The sequence below is a fragment of the Pelophylax lessonae genome (assembly GCF_965119305.1).
Source record: "Pelophylax lessonae genome assembly, chromosome: 4".
Classification (NCBI taxonomy): domain Eukaryota; kingdom Metazoa; phylum Chordata; class Amphibia; order Anura; family Ranidae; genus Pelophylax; species Pelophylax lessonae.
In genome coordinates this window covers 410,239,488-410,258,109 of record NC_138771.1, presented here as the reverse complement: position 1 = coordinate 410,258,109, position 18,622 = coordinate 410,239,488, and the positions used below count along the sequence as shown (strand labels likewise).

The 18,622-nt window shown below is 47.0% G+C and overlaps 1 protein-coding gene across 1 annotated transcript in view; it reads right to left on the bottom strand.

Annotated features, from left to right (window-relative positions):
• Nucleotides 1-18,622, bottom strand: part of SLC25A48 (solute carrier family 25 member 48) — a 98,530-nt gene that overhangs the window by 57,212 nt on the left and 22,696 nt on the right. The window contains exon 3 of the mRNA XM_082252705.1: nt 17,805-17,876. Coding sequence (XP_082108831.1) covers nt 17,805-17,876 — 72 coding nt within the window. The remainder of the gene's footprint in view (nt 1-17,804; nt 17,877-18,622) is intronic.

Below are 18,622 nucleotides of genomic sequence, written 5' to 3'. Positions count from 1 at the left end.
TTTACTCTGAATTTTAAAAATGTATAAATAGTGTTTTTTGGTTTGTGGATCTCAAATACAGTTTAGTTCCGCTTTAACTAATGGCTCCTTTATGAAAGTCTAATCAAGTCCCAGATCTAGTTACTATGGGAAGGCTCATAAAGTGAACAAAACATCCTTTTCCTTCTTTGACTGAGCCAAATCCTCCTAATTTTTCTTTTATTTGTTCACCCTCCCAGACACTGCAGCTCACAGTGGGAGGGTTTCAGCAACAGCCAAAGATTTGTCAAGAAAGCAATTGGCAGGACTAGATGTGGCCAGGTGCTAACTGACAAGATACAGACTAATGAATTAGCAGTGACAATGCTTATAGCCCTTCCCCTGCAACATTTTTTTTCATCCCAATATAGTGAAAGCATGCATAGCTTACATGAGAGTGCCACACCATCAAAGGAAGCTTCATTAGGTGAAAATCCTTTCTGGAATATTGCCAGAACAACTTTTTTTGGGATTTTTGGGACAGCCAGCTGGATTTCTTTCTGGAATATTGCCAGAACAACCCTCTTGAATGGAGTTCACTCATGTTGCTGGAAGTCAGAAATTGGTATTCCTGGACCTCGGACTGATGGTGGATGAGGTGGATGATGATCAACGGATTATATCTTGTACTCATTTCAAGCCGTCAGCAGGGAACTCCTATCTCAATGCTCGGAGTCATCGCCACCCTAGATGAATCAAGAATGTACCCCTCAGACAGTTCTGCCAGCTCCAAAAGACTTGTACTCGCCTACTGGATTATGACGAGCAGAGCGGCTTACTGAAGAAGACATTTCTGAAAGGGGTAATCATCGATGACGCATATATGAAAGTATCAGCAGATGTATATAGAGGAATATTGGGTATTCTTCATCGAGATCCTTGTCTTACTAATGTCATCCCTGAGCGTCTGAATTTCATCTTTCACAGACCTAGAAACCCGAGGGGCTTCATTGCACATAGCAGAGTCCGCACACAGAAACCAACAGTTGGCCATAGCTGAAGCAGCATATTCGATCAAAAGGGCAGCTTTAGGTGTGGGGTCCCCAAATGTGGAGCATGCTATTACATGTGGCACAGAAAAAAAGATGTTACAGGCAGTAATGGTCAGACACACACTGTGACGGTGTTCACCGTCACTGGGAGTGAGGGACAGATACTTTGTGGACGCTGAGAAAATGGTTTGGACGGATTAAGATGGGACATTAATATTTGTCAGCAATATCTCTCAGGAAATGTATGAAGATGAATGGTTTAACTTTTCAGATTGCTAGAATATTGCAGGAGTGTCTCATAGACCCTTGCTAGATAGGGAGATGGGGTGGGGTCTGTTATTGGTAAGTGTCTGTATTCTATTGTTCAATTGTTTTTGTCTGCCTTAAGATAAACTTATTATGGGATGTACTGTATATGTGTATGTGGATTGGCTGCTAAAGAAGAGGGGGGGATTGTCCCACAGTGTATATCTCTTTGCGCATGTGTTTGAATAAGCAGTTTTAGTTCAACTTCACCCTCAATCTAGAGTCCTGTCTCTTATTGAGGGAATCTGCTACAAGGGATTGCTATGCTCTTCATACTCCCTTGAATAACCACTAAGCTCTTGTAAGAGCTTGTTCTTGCTTCACTCTCTGGGAAAAGAGAGGTTCACCCACTGGAACCTGGAGCCTTGTCGTAGGTCCAGGGTGGGTAGGAGACGGCGAGACCCCAACCAAGCTGCAGTGGTTCGTGGGGTCTGAGGTGGTTATGGTGTCTGATGGAGTGCTTGGAGCCCTCGGGAAGCACTAGGAGCAACTGTCAACGGAGGTACCCAGTCGGGGTGCCAGTTGACTTGTTACATTGGTGGCAAGCGATGGGATGGCATCCTAGTGTGAGGAGAAGCAGCTCTTGGAAACACCGGTAATGTTATGGAGCGAGCTAACACCCATGCAGCATTCCCACAAGAAGAGGAGAGGTACAGATATCAACCGCCATGGAAGAGGAATTCGTGAGGAGGTTGCGAGAGATGCAGATACAGTACAGGTGACCAGTCTCAGAGAAGGTCCTGCTAGGATGGGAACTCTGGAAGGAAACACTAGCCCGTGAGCAGCGCCACCAGGGAAAAATCCTCCCCTCCATCCAGAAAAGGTACTGGTCGCAGTATGGATTGCGGGAGGTGTTTTTGGGAGATACATCGCACAAGGAGCAGACAGCTGAGTTAAGCAGGCTGGTCTGGGCAGAGATGCAGTTGGAAGAGAGCAATGTATCCCAAACATGGCCTTGGATAGCGGATGACAGCCCAACGGAAGGCTTTGGCTACGGCGGCCGGGGACTGTTGTACGAGAAGCTGTCCAACACCAACAGCAGCTTCAGCCTCCTTGAAAGAAGAGTCCCAGGGTGAGAAGGTGGTGATCACTCTCCAACAGCAGCTGCATAGTACAGAGAACAAGGTGGTCATCCTTCCTCCCCAGCGAGAGATAGTTACTTAGTTACATAGTTAGTGAGGTTGAGAATAGACACAAGTCCATCCAGTTCAACCTACGATGCGTGTGTGTGTTTGCTCTCAACCGTACATTGTATACCCCTGTATGTTGTGGTCTTTAAGGTGTCCATCCAATAGTTTTTTGAAACTATCAATGCTCCCCACTGATACGACTGCTTGTGGAAGAGAATTCCACATCCTTACCGCTCTTACAGTGAAGAACCCCTTACGCACTTTAAGGTTAAACCGCCTTTCCTCAAGTTTTAGTGAGTGGCCACGTGTCTTATTGTATCTCCTTTCTCTGAATAGTTTGTTCCTTATGCTAGGGTCGCCAGTACAGTATTTGTACATTGATATCATATCCCCCCTCAATCGTCTCTTCTCCAGAGAGAATAGGTTCAGTGCTTGTAGTCTTTCCTCATAGCTGATGTCCTCCATTCCCCTAATTATTTTTGTTGCCCTTCTCTGGACTTTCTCCAGTTCCAGCACATCCTTCCTGAGGACCGGTGCCCAGAACTGGACAGCATACTCCAGATGTGGCCGGACCAGAGTCTTGTAGAGTGGAAGAATAATCTCTTTATTTCTGGAGTGAATCCCCTTTTTTATACAACCCAGTATTCTGTTGGCTTTGCTTGCGGCGGCTTGGCATTGCATGCCACTGCCAAGCCTGTTGTCTACCAGTACCCCCAGGTCCCTTTCCATCCTAGACTCACCCAGAGGTTCCCCCCCTAGTGAGTAGCTTGCTTTCTGGTTTCTGGCCCCCAAGTGCATTACATTACATTTTTCTACATTAAATCTCATCTGCCATGTAGTTGCCCACCCTGTTATTTTGTTTAGGTCTGCTTGCAAGATTTCCACATCCTGCATAGAAGATATTGGCATGCCTGAAATTAGTATCATCTGCAAATACTGAGATTGTACTAGATATCCCCTCCTCTAGATCATTTATGAATAAATTAAACAGGATTGGTCCCAGGACAGAACCCTGGGGGACCCCACTTTCCACACCCGCCCAATCCGAGTACTCCCCATTAATCACCACCCTCTGTACTCTCCCCTGGAGCCAGTTCTCTATCCAGGTACTCACCTTATGGTCCATACCTACCTTCCTTAGTTTGTACAGTAAGCGTTTGTGGGGAACGGTGTCAAAGGCCTTTGCAAAGTCCAGATACACCACATCCACAGGCTTACCTTTATCTAAGTGGCAGCTCACTTCATCGTAGAAGGTTAATAGATTGGTTTGTCACGAACGATTTTTCATGAATCCATGCTGATTACTACTTATAATACCGTTTTCATTACTAAAGTCTTGTATGTGGTCCCTTATCATCCCCTCCAAAATTTTGCAGACTACTGATGTTAGGCTGACCGGCCTATAGTTACCCGGGATATATCTCGGCCCCTTTTTAAATATTGGTACCACGTTGGCTTTTTTCCAATCAGCTGGCACCATACCCGTCTGTAAACTATCCAGATCAAGAATAATGGTCTGGCAATCACCTGGCTGAGCTCATTAAGAACCCTTGGGTGCAAGCCATCCGGTCCCGGGGATTTATTTATGTTAAGTTTCTCTAGTTTAGCTCTAAGTCTATCCTCTGTTAGCCATGGCGGCACTTCCTGAGGTGTATTATTTAGTTCGGCCTTACAAGCGGGGTTCGTGTAGCCCCCCGATTCCTTTGTGAAGACTGAAGAAAAGAAATTATTTAACACTTCCGCCTTTTCTCTGTCCTCTGTGGCCATTTTTCCTTTATCATCTTTTATGGGGCCAATGTGCTCTGGCCTCGCTTTCCTACTGTTTATATACTTAAAGAACTTCTTGGGGTTCTTTTTACTCTCCTCCGCTATATGTCTCTCGTGTTCTATTTTAGCCGCCCTGATTTCGTCTTTACATTTCTTATTACACTCTTTGTAGTGCTTAAATGCTGACAATGACCCCTCAGTCTTGTGGGAGTGGAGGAAGCCAGGCTCCCTCCCCCACAGTTAGCCAGGCTCCCTCCCCCACAGTTAGCCAGAGTGGAGTATGTGGAGTCCCCAGCAGAAGTGCTGGCAACAGGGCAGAGTGCTACCAACCTCTGCCCAGCACCCACAGCAGCTACAGAGTTCCAGGAAGCTGGGAAAATCGGCCCCTCGCCCCAGCGACAAGCTGATGAAGTTAAACTTCTATACCCAGCTGAAGCGCTGGCAGCCAGACAGAGAGTCAGTGACGTCTGCCCCACACCTGTGGCAGTTCCCGGAGGTCCAGGGTGAGAAGGGAGAGGAGGTTGGTGTTCTCCCTCCCCAACAGTCAGTCAGAGTGGAGGAAACTGTATTCCCTCCCCAGCCAGGATCTGTACATCTGGGAGACAGTACCAGAGAAACGTTGTCCCAACTGCCAGATGGGGGTAAGGAAGATGGAAGCTGACTCCCCTTCCCAGCAGCAGTTGGTGCCCCAGAATGATGACACCAACCCAGCAGAAGAGCTGGCAACAGAGCAGAGTGAAGTTGGCCTCTGCCCTCAACATACAAAAGATGGAGTTCCTGTGGTAGTGGATGGGACTGCAGTCTTTGCGTTGGTGTCCCGGGATGCTTGACAGTTGGCCCAGATCCCCAACAGCCCGACAAAGTGAGCCCCACCACCCTGTCTTCTCTCCAGTGGCTGAAAAGACTCCCGGGAGAAGGACCAGTCCACGCTTATCCACAGCGGTGGGTATGTTCTACGAGAGAGGCAGAGGTTGCCTGGGTGAGTAACGCTGTTTTCCGGACAATTTGTTTGGGGTACTAGGTGGTTGCAGACATTGGGAGGGCCCGTGGAACACAGCCTACCTTAGAGAGGTTGGAAAACCCCTCCCTCAGCCCACTAGGCCCCTCTTATGTCTAAGTCACCCTGTGTCTATTAGGGACACAGGGTGACCAAGAAGCCCAGTCTGGCCTGCCCAAACCAGACTTTCACAGACTGATCGGCTATGAGAGCTCCATGCGCCCTGCCAGGACAAACTTACAAACTATGTGGAACTTTGTCAAGGAAGCTGCCATGATGGATTGACTCTTTGGGACTTGTTACCCGACTAACTCAGGCACAGGCCGATTGGAGGTCTGGTACCTGGTTAGTCTACCTTTGGGGGGAAGATATGTGACGGTGTTCACCGTCACTGGGAGTGAAGGACAGATACTTGGGGGACACTGAGAGAATAGTTTGGATGGCTTCAGATGGGATTTGTCAGCAATATTTCTCAGGAAATGTATGAAGATGAATGGTTTGACTTTTCAGATTGCTAGAATATTGCAGGAGTGTCTCATAGGCCCTTGCTAGATAGTGAGATGGGGTGGGATTTGTTTTTGGTAAGTGCCTGTATTCCATTGTTCTATTGTTTTTGTCTGCCTTAAGATAAACTTATTATGGGATGTATATGTGTATGTGGATTGGCTGCTAAGGGGAGGGAGATTGTCCCACAGTGTATAACTCTTTGGGCATGTGTTTGATTAAACAGTTTGAGTTCGACTTCACCCTTACTCTAGAGTCCTGTCTTTTATTGGGGGAATCTGCTACAAGGGATTGCTATGCTCTTCATACTCCCTTGAATAATCACTAAGCTCTTGTAAGAGCTTGTTCCTGCTTCACTCTCTGGGGAAAGAGAGGTTCACCCACTGGAACCTGGAGCCTTGTCGTAGGTCCAGGGTGGTTAGGAGACAGCGAGACCCCAACCAAGCTGCGGCGGTTCGTGGGGTCTGAGGTGGTTTGGTGTCTGGTGGAGTCCTTGGAGCCCTCGGGAAGCACTAGGAGCATCCGTCACCGGAGGTACCCAGTCGGGGTGCCGGTTGATCCGTTACACACACCAATCGGCAATTCATTAAATGTGGATCACAATTTGTAGTCTATTGTCTGTGATGTCCCTGTGGTCTGCTCTACGTGGGTTGGACAATATGTTTGGCGAACATACAGTATGTTTTGGCATATGTTTGGGGAACATAAAAGGAACAGTCTAAAAGGCTTCGATAAACATTCAGTACCCCTCCATTTTTTGGAGAAGCACAAGAAAAATCTCTCTGGTCTTAGGCTGTTCGGGTTGGAAATCATTGGTGAGGATGTTGACATAGGATGCCGTTTTTGGAGATTATGTAGGAGAGAGATGTTTTGGATACACCAGCTAGGGACCTTGACACTGAGGGGCCTGAATGTAGGGTTGGATGTTCGGACCCTTATGTAGTGCATGTAGCCCGGTGGGTACTTCACCATTATGGTTTTCAGGCCTACTTGAGTCCCGTGCGTCGTGTTTCAGCACTCAGTCTTTGTGTGCTCCTTTGCTTTCCCATAGGATTCAAGTCAGTTCACACGTATGTTTCTGCCATCATTAATATTGGTGTAGCTCTAATTAGTTTATACATACGTTTCCACCATCATTAACATTGGTGCACCTCTAGGGTACTGGTATCAATATTAATATTGGTGTACGAATACTGGTATTATTATTGGTGTACCTCTAGGGTCACATGTCCTCCTCTTCATTGGTTGTGGTGACCAGTTCTAGTTTGGTTTTCTTTATCCTTCATTTTCTGTTTCCCTTTTTATTATTATTTTTTGGTCCCTTTTATCATCATGCCATTGGACATGTATATTTTTCCCAACCTTGAAGGTATATCTTTTCCCAGCCTTGAAGTATACCTAACATGAAAATAGTCACCATTGCTTTAACTTTAGGGTTGGGTATATATACAGCACGCGTTTGTGTATGTATATTCAAATATTTGGGTGTATATGTAGATGCTAATTATATGTACAGTATATGTATATAGAGATGCTAATTATTTGAGTACAGTACTGTATACACATTATATATTTATGATTTGCAACAATATTTTATCTCTATCCACTAGTGTATCCACATATCTAAGTAATTTGTCTAGTTAATTCACATTTTAGTTGTATTTATTTATTCATATATACATTTTTTTCTATATTAATTGTATTGAATTTTTATTAGGTTGGGGGTCTGGTGCTAGCATTGCGCTGATAGGCCAATATTGCAAAAAAGTTTTTTTTTTGTGACTCCTCCATCTGGGGACACAGCCCTGGACCTCCGCTGAGGGCCGAAGGTGACGTCATTGGCCACTTCCAGTGAGACCCGAGAGGATGGAGACACTTGGCATCGGTCTCGGCATCCCTTAGTGGGCGGGTAGATTGGCGCATCAGCTCCCGCTGCCCCACTGGGTTCACATCCCATCGCAGTGGAAGTTGCCTCATCTGGGCCCAGTGGTGGACGTTCTAACCCTGCACTTCCAGTCCATAGGGGCACTGGCTCCAGTGGCCATTTTGCCTGGGTGCAGTATATGGGGTGAGTCACTATTTATTATATGGATAAAATAGACCATTTTAACAACATAATTTTAATAGCACCATCTATAAGAAAGTAATGAAGCACCTATTGATCCTTTGTGGATCTTTTGTATGTACATATATATTTTTTGTGTAATTCATGCCTTTTATATATATATATTTTGCATTTTTTATGAATTTTAATGAATTTGTATGAACTCTAGGAATATGTGAACGTATGTGGCAGTCTCTTTTTTTTTTTTCCTACTCCTCACCCTGCCTCTTTTTTGGGTTTGGGTTTCCAAGCTATGACTCCCTTATATAAGGTCTTGTGGTGTCCAGAGTAGCCCCGGATTTACACCCCTTTGATGTTCACGACGTTTGTGACATTTGTGTGTCTGCACTGCATGGCATTGTGTGATTCTATGGCTATTTTTAGTTGCTACTTTGTGAGTACCTATTTTTATCAATTTTTATAGTGAATAAATGTCTTTTGTTAATACAGTAGTTGCATGCACCTTCTTGTTCATTTGTTTTTGTAGTAAGTCGGGGCAAGTATGTTGAGGATGGGGGAGGGGTGAGTGGCATAGTGGCATAATGACGAAGAAGTAGAGAATGGGGGTTTGGGGATGATTTCAGCTGGTGATGCGAGCAGGCATGAGAGGCAGGAGGAAGAATGATCGAGGCAGGAGAAGAGAAGGGGCAGATGGGCTGCTTGGTGGATTGGCAAGGACAGGGTTGGGTGGGCAGGTAAAAGAGTAATGAGGGAAGGTAAAAGGTGGTGAGGGCATGAAGAAGAGGGGCGAGGGATGGCAGAGAGCAGGGGTGGGGGAAGAATGATGACGGCAGAGGCAGGGTAAGAGTGGTGAAGGCAGGAAAGGATGGGCGGAGAGGGAGGAGAAGTGTGAGGACAGGGTGATGCAATGGACTGTTAACCAGTAATAAAGGTGGTAGGGGCAGGGGTAAAATGCTGAAAGCAAGAGAGGTGCTATAAAGTGGGAAGAGAGTTTGCAGGTAATAAGAACATGGTGAACAGAAGAGTTGTCAATAAGGGGGCCCAGAGTGGGAGAAAAGGAGAGATGGCAGAGTATGGAGGGTGTGGGGTAGAGTGTTTAGAGTGGGGGGGGGGGGGGCTACAGAGTGGTGAAAGGACAATACAACATGTAGTTTTGAGTGAGGCTAAGGTGAGTGGGCATGTGGCAGAGTGGTGCTGGGACGGACAGAGGTGGTGGGAGGGACAGATATTTTGAAATGGGGGGATTGGCATAGTGATGAATAGGGCTTAATCTGATTTTCATGAGTGTCTTTAAATGGTTTTTCTCAGTAACCAAACTATAGTCAGAAAAATCTGTTTTGCAAATAGACTTTTGGTTAAAATGAAATTGTACAGTAACCTAAAAAAATTAGTATTTGCAGCTAGTAAATGGTAATTTCCAAGCCAGAGCAAAGGTTGTATCAAATGTATTTAACAGCTCTTCTATCAAACAGACCTGATGATCAGGAGAGATCATATTACAAAGAACTGTGAATAATTCAGAGAAGAACCTTCTAGTAGAGAGAGAGAGAGAAAGAACTCCTCCTTGTAGAGATGTAACCATCTGGCTAAGGCCCCTTTCACGCTTGCAGACCACTCAGATCCGCCTGTCAGTTTTTCAGGTGGATCTGAATGGATGCCCCATGCATCTCTATGGGGCATCGGATGTCAGCGTAGACATGTCCGCTGACATCTGATCCTGTCCGTCAAATCCGGACGGATGAAAACCCTATTTTCCATCCATCTGGCGGATCGGATGGGATCGGATGAGAACGGACAGGCGCTCCGTTCTCATCCGATTCCTCCATAGAGAAGAGTGGGGACCTGACAGCTCTGTCTCCGCACACAGCGCAGAGACAGAGCTGCCATCTGCCTGCTCAGCGGGGGATCGGCGGATCGATCCCCCGCTGAGAAAAACGGAGTCTGCCTACGTAGCGGCAAGTGTGAAAGGGGCCTAAGTCAGTGTAGCTCAGTGTGCAGCTCTGGCAGGAAAATGATTCTGTGTTTGTGCATTAGAGTAGACTTTACACAAGCACAGCTAAAGGAGAGGACTAGAAATAGGTGAACAGTTCGGCCTGAGCATGAGTTTGGGCTGAACAGTGGCTGTTCACTCATTCGATGAACACCCAAATTATTGGGGCAATTGTTCGGCTCACCAAACGACCACAATGCACTGCGCCGCTGCACAGAGCATTGGAGGCCCTGATTGGCTGAAGCAATGAAATCTTTGCCCAATCAGGGCACATAGCACAGTCAGAGGCATGATTGGATGCTGTCATGATGACTCTATCCAATCATGGTTCATTGCTTTTAGTCCCACCTCACACTATAAAAGTATTCTTTCAATAGCAGCCATTTTCAGCGTGATATTGACGTGGTGAGAGATAGAACAGGGCTCTGTTCAGTGCCACTAGAGAGTTAGTGTGCTATAGTGTGCTATTGTGATTCTATTGTCAGTATAGGGTATCAGTTTAGTGAGAATCTTGGGATACTTCAGTGTGAGTGTAGTTTGACATTGTAGTGTCAGTGGAGTGTGTCTGTGAAATGGGCACTCAGGTTAAAGTGCACCAAACACCCATTTCCATTGTTTAAAGTGCATCTGCGTACACATTTCAACATCTTTGTTACATTTTGTTAATAAGCACTCCCACTCATCATGTCTGGGAGGCAAACAAGGAGAGGCAGATGTTCCCATGGCACTGTGAGAGGGCCAGCAGCATGTGTCCACAGGCAAAGGTGGACGTGGTCAGTCCGCAGACAGGGCATTATTTCATCTGTTTAGTGATGTTGCCCGTGCTATCCAGCCACAGCATGCAGAGGAGGTGGTGGACTGGCTTACTAAACCATCCTCATCCACCTCATCCTCTGTCACCTAAGCAGAGACTAGTGCTCAGTTCACTGCAGCTGCCAGAGTGGCTTATTCTGCCTCCTTGTCCACAGCTATTTCTGCCATATCCCCAGCATCAGGCATGGAGGAGTCAGCTGAGTTATTTGAACACACCGTCAGCTACTTGCTCCTTGATGATGCACAGCCATTACTTGATTTAGATGTTGGTTCTGATGTTGAAGAAGGTAGGAATATGAACCTACAGAGAGGGGAGAACACTGGTACACAAATTGGCAGTCATGTTCCCCCAGCTGCAGCCTATTACCAAGTTGTCTCCAGTGATAATGAGAATGGAGGAGATGATGATAATGAGATCATTGATGCGACTCAAGTGCCGGATAGAGCAGAGGAGGAAAATGAGGGTGAGGCACAACCCCAACGAGGCAGCCATTATGGAGAAATAGAGAGCAGCCACCCTATGCCATCACAATGTGGAGCTGTTATCCCCCGGCCCACTTCCCACAGCTTAGCTGTCTGGGCCTTTTTAGCAAATGTGCAGCCGTTTGCACTGTTGCAATTTGAAAACTTTGTCTCAAGCATGGCAAAAACACCAGCCATTTAGGTACCACATGCTTGACAAGGCATTAAACCTCCCACCACTCAGAACTAAATACCGCACAAAAGGAACGCAATTCTGTTCCTCCTTACTCACCTGAAGTCTACACCCGCTATACCTCTTGACCTCTCAGCAGCCTCTACTGACAGGGATGATGGTATAGTGCAGGGTATCCCAGGTCCTTGCAGCACATCTGCCAGTAGCACACTACCAGCTGTAAACTATAGCCGGCAAATTTCTCTGCCCCATCTGCTGCAGCGGGAAAAAAAAATACACTGTCACCTACATGCCCAGCGTCTAAATGCAAGCTTGTCAAAGCTACTGGCTTTACACCTTCTGTCTTTCCATCTGGTGGATTCTGCCCCCTTCCATGAATTTGCAAAATGTGCTGTATCACAATGGCAGGTTCCCAGTCACTATTTCTTCTTTTAAGGCCATTCCAGCTCTGTACCATGACTTGCAGCTTGTTGTGCCACCATGTCTCCATACAGCTAGTGATGATGATGCAAGATTGGTCAGCTTCACCCCCTTCTCCTCCTCTTCCTCCATGCCCTTAAGCGTTTAAGGGGCTATTCAATGAGTCAGGCTGAAAGGTGCCATGCAGTGCTTCAGCTGGTGTGTCTAGGGGACAGGAACCACACTGGAGCCGAGATTCTTGCAGCTCTGCAGGGGCAGGCCCAGAGGTGGCTTATAGACAGGGTAAGTTGACACATGTGCCAGGCAAATTGTCCTCAATTTGGTGGTGCAGCGTGTTTCAAATAGGTACCCAGGGTTGGAAGTACTGCTAAAGCAGGCCAGAAGAGTCTGTAGCCATTTCAGGTGGTCATACACAGCCAGTGCTCAGTTGGCTGAAATTCTGCAGAAATTCCACCTGCCCAAATTTGGTGGAACTCGACTTTGGCAATGCTACAGTGGCTGCACTTGCAGCAGAAGGCCGTCAACAAGTACCTGTGTGAGTATGGCACAATGACAGGCTCAGGCTGGCTCCACTTTTTTTCTCCATGCCAATGGCTGCTGATAAAGGATGCATGCACTGTACTGTCACCATTTGAGAGGAGGCCACAAGAATGATGAGCCATGACAATGCATGCATCAGTGACACAATCCATTTTGTGTCCTGCTGGAGCAGATTCTGCATGGCATTATGGAAAGGGCACTCGAGGCAGAGCAGCGAGAGGAAGAGGAGGACTTCCTTTCCTCTCAAAGCCTGCTTTATGCAGGCACCATACTACGCCACAGAACATACAAGAGGAGAGGGAGGAGGATTTTGACAGTTTTGGAGGCATTGAAGCAGAGGAAGACATAGGTCAAACCTTAAGAGATGGTTTTCTGTCCCCAGAACCCTTGAGAGTAGTACATGGCTGGGAGGAGGCAGTTCCAGATACTTTAATTCTCAGTGATCCCTAGGAGTCTGCTTCTCATGACTCCACAAACTTGTGGTGCATGGGCTCCCTAATGCTTCAAAGCCTGCAAAAGGACCCAAGAATATGTGGCATCAAGGAGAAGCATCACTTTTGGTTGGCAACCCTCCTTGACCACCATTACAAGGGGAAAGTTTTAGAACACATCACGACCCCACAGAGGGAGAAGAAGATAAAATCTCTTGAGGACACCTTAAAGAGGAGTTTAACACTTTTCCTGACTCTGGTAGGTTACAGTGTCGTGGAAAGTGTAGTTGTGAGGCTTCTGTTGGTTAAGAGATGAGCGGTGGAGAAGAGAGCTGCCTAAGTGATGCTTTTCTCAGTTTTTTAGTCCTTGGTGCCCAGGGCTGTCAGCTTCAACATACCAGCGGCAGCGTCTGCATCATATGGTCAATGATTATCTAGGGACAAAAACAGAGATGAAGAGTTTTCCAGTTGACGATCCACTGGGTTACTGGTTCATGAGAATAGACCACTGGTTATAACTTGCCCAGTAGGTAATTGAGCTGCTGGGCTGCCCTGCATCCAGCGAGCTTTCCAAATGATCATTCAGTGCTGCTAGAGGTTTTGTTACTGATAATAGACCCCATGGACCATCTGACATTTATCAAAATTAATTAGTCCTAGATTACCTGTAGCTTTGAAGCCTCTGGTGCCGATGTCGCTGATTAAGTGTTTTTGGGATAAGGAATCTCTGCAAGACTTCTAGGCTTCCTAGCGTTGTGGGTGTTAATTTCATCTGGAAGAAATTTTTTGGTGTAGATTTCATGGGCACAATTAACTCCCAAAGACCAATTTTTCCACACCTGTTTGACAGGTGCATAACATTTAAATTTTTGACAGCAAGGCATTTTTTGCTTTAATCAAGAGTACCTATATATGGTTATGGTGTGAAGGCATCTCCAAAACCCAAAGACAAATTTTATTGCACCTGTTACTTCTATCCAAAGTCTGCAGAAGAGACACCAGAATTCATCCAAAAAATCTCTAATTTTGCTCCTAGTGAACTACATTGTGGCCTCATCATACAGACTGCTCCCCAAGCCTTTGGTTACAAAATAAAGAAAGCTTGCAGAGAAAATTTCATTTTTTTGGCTTTATAAATGCAATTATTGCTGCAGCAGCTTCTATACACAGTACAGATGTGCCACTTTACAGGCAGACTAAGGGGACCCCCCAGGCACTATATTGAAAGGTATTTTTCATTTTTATTGTTAATTCTCATTTTTGATGCTTTCACTTTAAGCATTAGTAAATCGCTGCTCATTTAAAAATGATGTTTTTTACTTTCTTTTTCATTGATACATGTCTCCCAGGGGAGTAACCGGACCCCATAACCATTGTATGCCCAATTACTTGCATATAAGCCTTAAAAATGGGCACTTTTGATTTTTTCAGTTCGGGTCCAATAGACTTCAATAGGGTTCATTATTCGGTTCTGAGCTTTCGCAATGTTGGAAAGTTCTGGTGCAAACCAAACAGGGGATTGTTCGGCCCATCCCTAGAGAGGACTATTATTATTGCACAGCTGTGTACAGCCAGTGTTAAGCCTGCCCTATACCCAATAGGAAACAATCTAAGTTTGTGGGAGATATAGTTCTGACAGACTGAGCTGTCTTGGGGAGCTTGGAAGGAGTAAACTAAAAACTTCCACAAGGCACTGGAGCAAAGAAGAGAGGCGGCTTCCTGCTGTTTTCCTGGGCTGAGCAGAAGAAGTGTGGAGGCTGTTTCTGAGAGGACTGTGTGCACATTTGGCTGCTTGCAGAATGCTCACCGCTGCACCTGAGAGGGAGAGAGGCATAGCGACAGATATCTGTTGATGTTGGTGGAGCCCTCTATCCCTCATCCACAGCTCTCACCCCTCTGTATCTAGAATACCCCCCATCCACATCTCTCACTCCTCTGCACCTAGAATACCCCCCATCCACATCTCTCACCCCTCTGCACCTAGAATGCCCCCCATCCACATCTCTCACCCCTCTGCACCTAGAATACCCCCCTCCCCATCCACATCTCTCACCCCTCTGCACCTAGAATACCCCCAACCCCATCTCTCACCCCTCTGCACCTAGAATACCCCCCATCCACAAATATCCCCCCTCCTCTGCACCTAGAATAACCCCCATCCACATATCTCACCCCTCTGCACCTAGAATAACACCCATTTACTACTCTCATCCCTCTGCACCTAGAATACCTCCCATCCATAGCTATCACCCCTCTGCTCTTAGAATGCTTCCCATCAACAGCTCTCATCCCTCGGCACCTCAATACCTCCCATCCACAGCTCTCACCCCTCTGCACATAGAATACCCCTCCCCCAGCATCCACATCTCTCACCCCTTTGCACCTAGAATACCCCTCCTCCACAGATCTCACTACTCTGCACATAGAATACCCCCCATCCACATCTTTCACACCTCTGCACCTGGAATACCCCCATCCACATCTCTCACCCCTCTGCACCTAGAATACCCCTCATTCACAGCTCTCATCCCTCTGCACCTAGAATACCCCCCCCCCCATTCACAGATCTCACCCCTCTGCATGTAGGATACCCCCATCCACATCTCTCACCCCTCTGCACCTAGAATACCCCTCATCCACAGCTCTCATCCCTCTGCACCTAGAATACCCCTCATTCACAGCTCTCATCCCTCTGCACCTAGAATACCCCCCCCCCATTCACAGATCTCACCCCTCTGCATGTAGGATACCCCCATCCACATCTCTCACCCCTCTGCACCTAGAATACCCCTCATCCACAGCTCTCATCCCTCTGCACTTAGAATCCCCCCCCCCCCCCACCATCCACAGGTCTCACCACTCTGCATCTAGAATATCACCCATCCACATCTCTTACCCCTCTGCACCTAGAATACCCCCCCCCCCCCCCTATTCACAGATCTCATCCCTCTGCACATAAAATACTCCCATCTACATCTCTCACACCTCTGCACCTATAACACTCCCATCCACATCCACAGCTCTCTCCCCTCTGCACCTAGAATTCCTCTCAGCCACAGCTCTCACCCCTATGCACCTAGAATACCTCCCATCCACAGATCTCACCCCTCTGCACCTAGAATACCTCCCATTCACAGCTCTCACCACTCTGCACATAGAATACCCCCCATCCACAGCTTTCATCCCTCTGCACCTAGAATACCCCCACCCACAGCTCTCACTCCTCTGCACCTAGAATACCCCCATCTGCAGCTCTCATCCCTCTGGACCTAGAATGCCCCCATCCACAACTCTCACCCCTCTGCACCTAGAATACCTCCCATCCACAGCTCTCACCCCTCTACATCTAGAATACCCACCATCCACAGCTTTCACCCTTCTGCACCTAGAATACCCCCATCAAAAGCTCTAACCCCTCTGCTTTGCACCTAGAATACCCCCATCCACAGCTCTCACCCCTCTGCACCCAGAATGCCTCCCATTCACAGCTCTCACCCCTCTGCACCTAGAATACCCCCCATCAACAGCTCTAACCCCTCTGTACCTAGAATACCCCCCCGCCCCCGTCCACAGCTATCACCCCTCTGCACCTAGAATACCCCCCATCCACAGCTTTCACCCTTCTGCACCTAGAATACCCCCCATCAACAGCTCTAACCCCTCTGCTTTGCACCTAGAATACCCCCCATCCACAGCTCTCACCCCTCTGCCCTTAGAATACCCCCCCATCCACAGCTCTCACCCCTCTGCACCTAGAATACCCCCATCCACAGCTCTTAGCTCTCTGCACCTAGAATACCTCCCATCTGCAGCTCTCATGCCTCTGGACTTAGAATGCTCCCATCCACAGCTCTCACCCATCTTCACCTAGAATACTCTCCATCCATAGCTCACACCCCTCCGCACCTAGAATACCCCCCCCCCCTACATCCACAGATCTCACCTCTTCACCCCTCTGCACCTAGAATAACCCCCATTCACAGTTTTCTTCTCTCTGTACCCAGAATACCCCCCCTCCTAATCCACATCTCTCCCCCCTCTGCACCTAGCAGCATCCTGGCCTTCTCTCCATAGCATTCCCTCCTACATCTAGCACTCAGCATTCACTGCTCTCGCCATTGATGCTGCATGTTACAAAAGCCCTCTCAGCCCCCCCCCCTCTTTTCTCTTAACTGAAGCTGACTGTACTCGACAGCTGCCAGCTCTGGCTTTTTTTTTTTTTTTCAAACACACAGCAGCACACTCTCTGCATTGCCTCCCTTATGCAGTGGCAGTGTGCAATGGACCATGGCCATCAAGTGGTGTTGGCACCTGGGGCTCAAGCCAGGGGGGTACACACAAAGGGGGAATAAGATGTCAGTAGACCAGGGAGGGGGATTGGTGCAGCGGGGCAATTACAGAACAATGCCCTGTGTCTATCACTGCAGCAGCCGAAAGGCAGCGAGAGGGAGAGAAACCAGCTTTTGAATGCTGCAGGGAGAGACACAGACTCACAGGGCCTCATTCTGAATTGAATCCACTGCTCCAATTCCCCTGATGTCCAGGCCCCCTTGTGTGCTCGGGCCCCCTACAGGAGAACCAGTGGTACCCCTCTATCAGCAGCCCTGAGTACAGGATCTCCATAGGGACCACCTGGGGTCAGATTGTACAATGCCTTGCAAAGTAAAGTATGCAGGTTTCTCTCTGTGCCTATGGGTGAAGGTATATGCTGGTGTAGTAAAGTGTGTGCTTCATACCAGTTTCTCAAAATGACTTTGTAGTCTAGTGTGGGGGCAGATAGGAACAGACCTAGCTGCTTGCCGAAGAAGAGATGTGGTCCTTCTGTAAGTGTGTGTGAGGCGTAAAGTGTCAAGTGGCCTCTTGGTTGAAAGTGTTAATGCCCACACAAATACAACAGGAATTTAGTAACTTAAATGTAAAACTGAATTTGCTTGCAGTTCCCCAGTGGCCCCTAGTGGCAATACGTTGAACCTCCCAACATCCTATAGGGCCCAAGAGCTGAGTATGATTATATAGAAGGAATACCTTAACTCTGACCTGTAGACCTGTTTTTACTGCATCGCCAGGTTATGTTCATGTTTTGTCAGTTTTAAAATGTCAGGTTTAACATAGAAAATACACTAATGTATAGGAACTTATTTCAAATGAAGGTGGTAGGAAATTGCAAAGTACTTACATTTTCATTCCTGTAAATTCTAAGAATACAGTTAAATGTATTGCCGTATTCTTGGCCAGCTTGTAATCGAGCCTAAATACAACAAATTAGAAATTAATATTAGCTTCTTTTTGGGATAGCTTGTTTTATGCATGCTATACTGTATATTGTTAATAGTTTCTATGAACGTCAACAGCAAATATTCTAAATGCCAGTCATACATAAGCGTGCGCAGGGGGTGTGCCAGGTGTGCCTGGGCACACCCTAATCTCTACGTGTAGTGCTGATTCCCCCTACTTCCCAGGTTTCCCCCCGTGTTGCCCCCCCACCCCGCAGTGCTGCTGGCTCCCCTCCTCTCCTCTCCCCCAGCTGCTGTGGGGGATGTTTCAGTATGGAGAACAGAGGAAGGGGCTAGTAAATATGTTATTTACCAGCCCTTTCCTTTTCTAAATGAACACACTAACTCACTGTGTTCATTAATAACTGAAGAATAGTAAACTGTGTTTACTATGCTTCAGTTTGTGAATGAACAGGAAGCCACGCAGCACAGAGCACTTCCCATTTATTCACTGCCCTGTGCAGATGAGGCTTTGGGGTGCACACCCTAATGCAATAGGCTGCACACACCTATGCAGTCATATAACTAATAATGTAATAGTTGATGTGTGGATACTTGGCAAGCCTATTGTATTGTATTTCTTGATAGGTATAGATGTATGTGAACACTGCTCTAGGTCAGGTCAATCTTCTATCTCCACCTCCACTTACACAGAGACCAGGTACTGGCCCCATCTTTTACAGATTCCAATAAGTAAAAAATAATTCTGGTTGACCGCACG